This window comes from Sander lucioperca, chromosome 17 (genome assembly GCF_008315115.2).
Source record: "Sander lucioperca isolate FBNREF2018 chromosome 17, SLUC_FBN_1.2, whole genome shotgun sequence".
Classification (NCBI taxonomy): domain Eukaryota; kingdom Metazoa; phylum Chordata; class Actinopteri; order Perciformes; family Percidae; genus Sander; species Sander lucioperca.
The window spans coordinates 18983467-18985966 of NC_050189.1; the positions used below are offsets into that span (position 1 = coordinate 18983467).

At 45.5% G+C, this 2500-nt stretch overlaps 2 protein-coding genes across 3 annotated transcripts in view; both read right to left on the reverse strand.

Moving 5' to 3' along the window:
- LOC116064546 (zinc finger protein 239-like) overlaps window positions 1-2500 on the reverse strand; it is a 914372-nt gene that overhangs the window by 769448 nt on the left and 142424 nt on the right. The gene's annotated exons all lie outside the window — the stretch shown is intronic.
- LOC116064549 (aminoacyl tRNA synthase complex-interacting multifunctional protein 1-like) overlaps window positions 2204-2500 on the reverse strand; it is a 15016-nt gene continuing 14719 nt past the window's right edge. For both annotated transcript variants that reach the window (XM_031319786.2, XM_031319785.2), the window contains exon 7: window positions 2204-2500. This exon is cut by the window's right edge and continues 137 nt beyond it. In XM_031319786.2, coding sequence (XP_031175646.1) covers window positions 2471-2500 — 30 coding nt within the window. In that variant the 3' untranslated portion in view covers window positions 2204-2470.

Here is a 2500-nt window from a genome sequence, read left to right on the forward strand (position 1 = left end):
AAACAACCGTGATTACATGACATCAAATTAATTTCTTCTTGTGTTAGCTGACGCCACGATAAAGCCACTAAGTGATCGTCAGCAGCTGATTTTGGTGAGCGGAGCAGGGGTCTTCCGACACATTCTCACTCCCAATCGCGTCCAAAAAAAAACTACGCTTGGTCAGGTGCCTTTGGCGTTTGTTACTGACGCGAGTATTTGTTCAGCGCCATATTTAGACCCGCTTGGTCAGGTGCCTTGGCGTCACTATTCGACGCTCTCTGGGCTCTCGCCGAGTAGCCTGGCGTCGTCATACTCAGATTCTAGTCAGAATATGAGTCTGGTTCTGCTCCATTGGGCTGTGGTTATGGGGTGTGTGAAAGAAAATGCGTCTGCACTCAATTGGATAGACCTACAACCAATCACAGCACCCCATCTTCTTAGCGACCATCGGGGCCAACTGATAAATTAAACTTTCGCCCAAAAAAATTAAACATTCACATTGTTTTATTCGTATTTCTTCAAATACGCCGCACTTTCGCCGCATAAATTGCCGATTTCCGCGCAAAATATGCGGGGCTTGCATGATTTCATAATCCCCGCATTTTCGTTGCAAAAAAGTCACACATATATCTTAGCAGAAAGTTGAAAAATGTTGCGTTTACTTCATACAAGAGCAGCCATTTTCCCCTGTTGCCATGGGAACGTTATGAAGTGACGTTATGAAGTGACGTAATTACGCGACGTGAACATCATCGAAAAGCTGCAAACCCCGCGATGAAGCCACGATGAAACCGCAGTTTTTGCAAGTTCCCGCAATTTTTGCAAGTTCCCGCAATTTCATCGCATAAAATTGCATAAATATCCCGCATATTCCATCACATTTTTTAAGAAAACGTGCCGCATAATCAAGGATTTTTGCCTGCAACAATCACAAAAAAACTCCGCATTCTTCTGGAAGGACTGGTTATTGGGTAAATTACTACATAAGAAGAGAATGAAAAAACAATCTGTAGATATTCAGTTTATTAAATACCAATATGTGTGGGCTGATGTTTGCCTGTATGAATGGACTGATTCCTGCCACCATACTTAACATGACTGTGAATGTGAGTTTCTGTGTGGATTTCAACATCCGTTACACAACACTGCTTAGCCACTACTGTCTCTATGTGTCTGCCCCGATACAGATGTTTAATGCACTTTCAGTCCAGCTGTGTTGGGATTATGACTTTCGCCGAATCCCGTAGGAAGGACGGCAAAAACCATCGTTCCGATCGACAAATGCCTTGATTGCGGTTCTCTGTTCCTCTTTTTAAAATGAATGCGATGGAGGAATCTACACATCTCAGTTCTCCAGCGGCAGCCACCTTTGTTGTAAACGAATTCAACCCAAGCGCTCTTTGGCGTCGTGGTTGATTACGTTACTGTGATCATCTGTCCATCATCGTGTAAAGCCCGCCCTGACAATTTGATTGGTCCGAACAGCTCTGGTTGGAGCGTAGTTGCTCCACAGCAGATCAAGTCCAGACCGAACTTCCCGACCTCAAATGTTGTGGGCGGGGCTAAGTTCGGCTGGCATCCAGGCTACTCGTCGAGCCCTTTGGCGTCCCATTTAAACTACTACTCAGTATTTTGGGGTTGTTTTAGTTTGACAAGTTGGTGGGAAGAGCAACAGGTCAACGCTTTCTCATGAATGGTTTCGTACGATATCGTACAAGAACTTATGCGCGCCAATTCGTATGAAATCCGATGAAATTACTGCGACTGCCGGCCGGTCACATGACAGTAAAGTTAAGCGGTCTTTGCAGTTAAATTCAGCCAAGAAAAGGTGACTGTGAGCCGGGAAAAGAGCACCGTAAGGGGACAGTGGCCGTTACGGTTGATTTTAGCCGACAAAAAGTGAGCGTCATGCGGCGACGGCAGTTAAAGGTGCAGTAGGTAAGACTTATAAAACTAACTTTCTGTCATATTTGCTGAAACTGACCCTATGTTCCAGTAGAACTACAGGAAGCAGGTAATTTAAAATAAAATACGGCTCCTCTGGCTCCACCTACAGCCTGTAGTGAGATTTACAAAAATCCACCACTCCCTGTTCAGATGCACCAATCAGGGCCAGGGGGTGTGTCTAACTGCGTGTCAATCACTGCTCATGCGCACACATTCATACTCCCTTGTGGGGGGAGGGGCTTAGGAGACCGTTTTGGGCTTTAGCAGAAAGGGGGAGGGACTTAGAAGTTGTCAATGTCCATATTTTTTTGGCTAAGTCCTGGATCTTCGCAATTCTACCTATGGCACCTTTAATTAAGACACCAAAACGACTAGTTAGGATTAGAACAAAAAAGATTGTGGTTTGACATGAACACCTGTTTCCTGGGTGAAAGTCCTGTGTTTGTTTGACCCCCGATCCCCCAAACCAACTTCCTTGACCAAGCGTTCTACGAGTTGGGAGTGAGAGCGTGTTGGGGGTTTTCGCGCCCCTTCGTTGCATCTATCTGATAATGCAGTTGGTGAGGGAGGG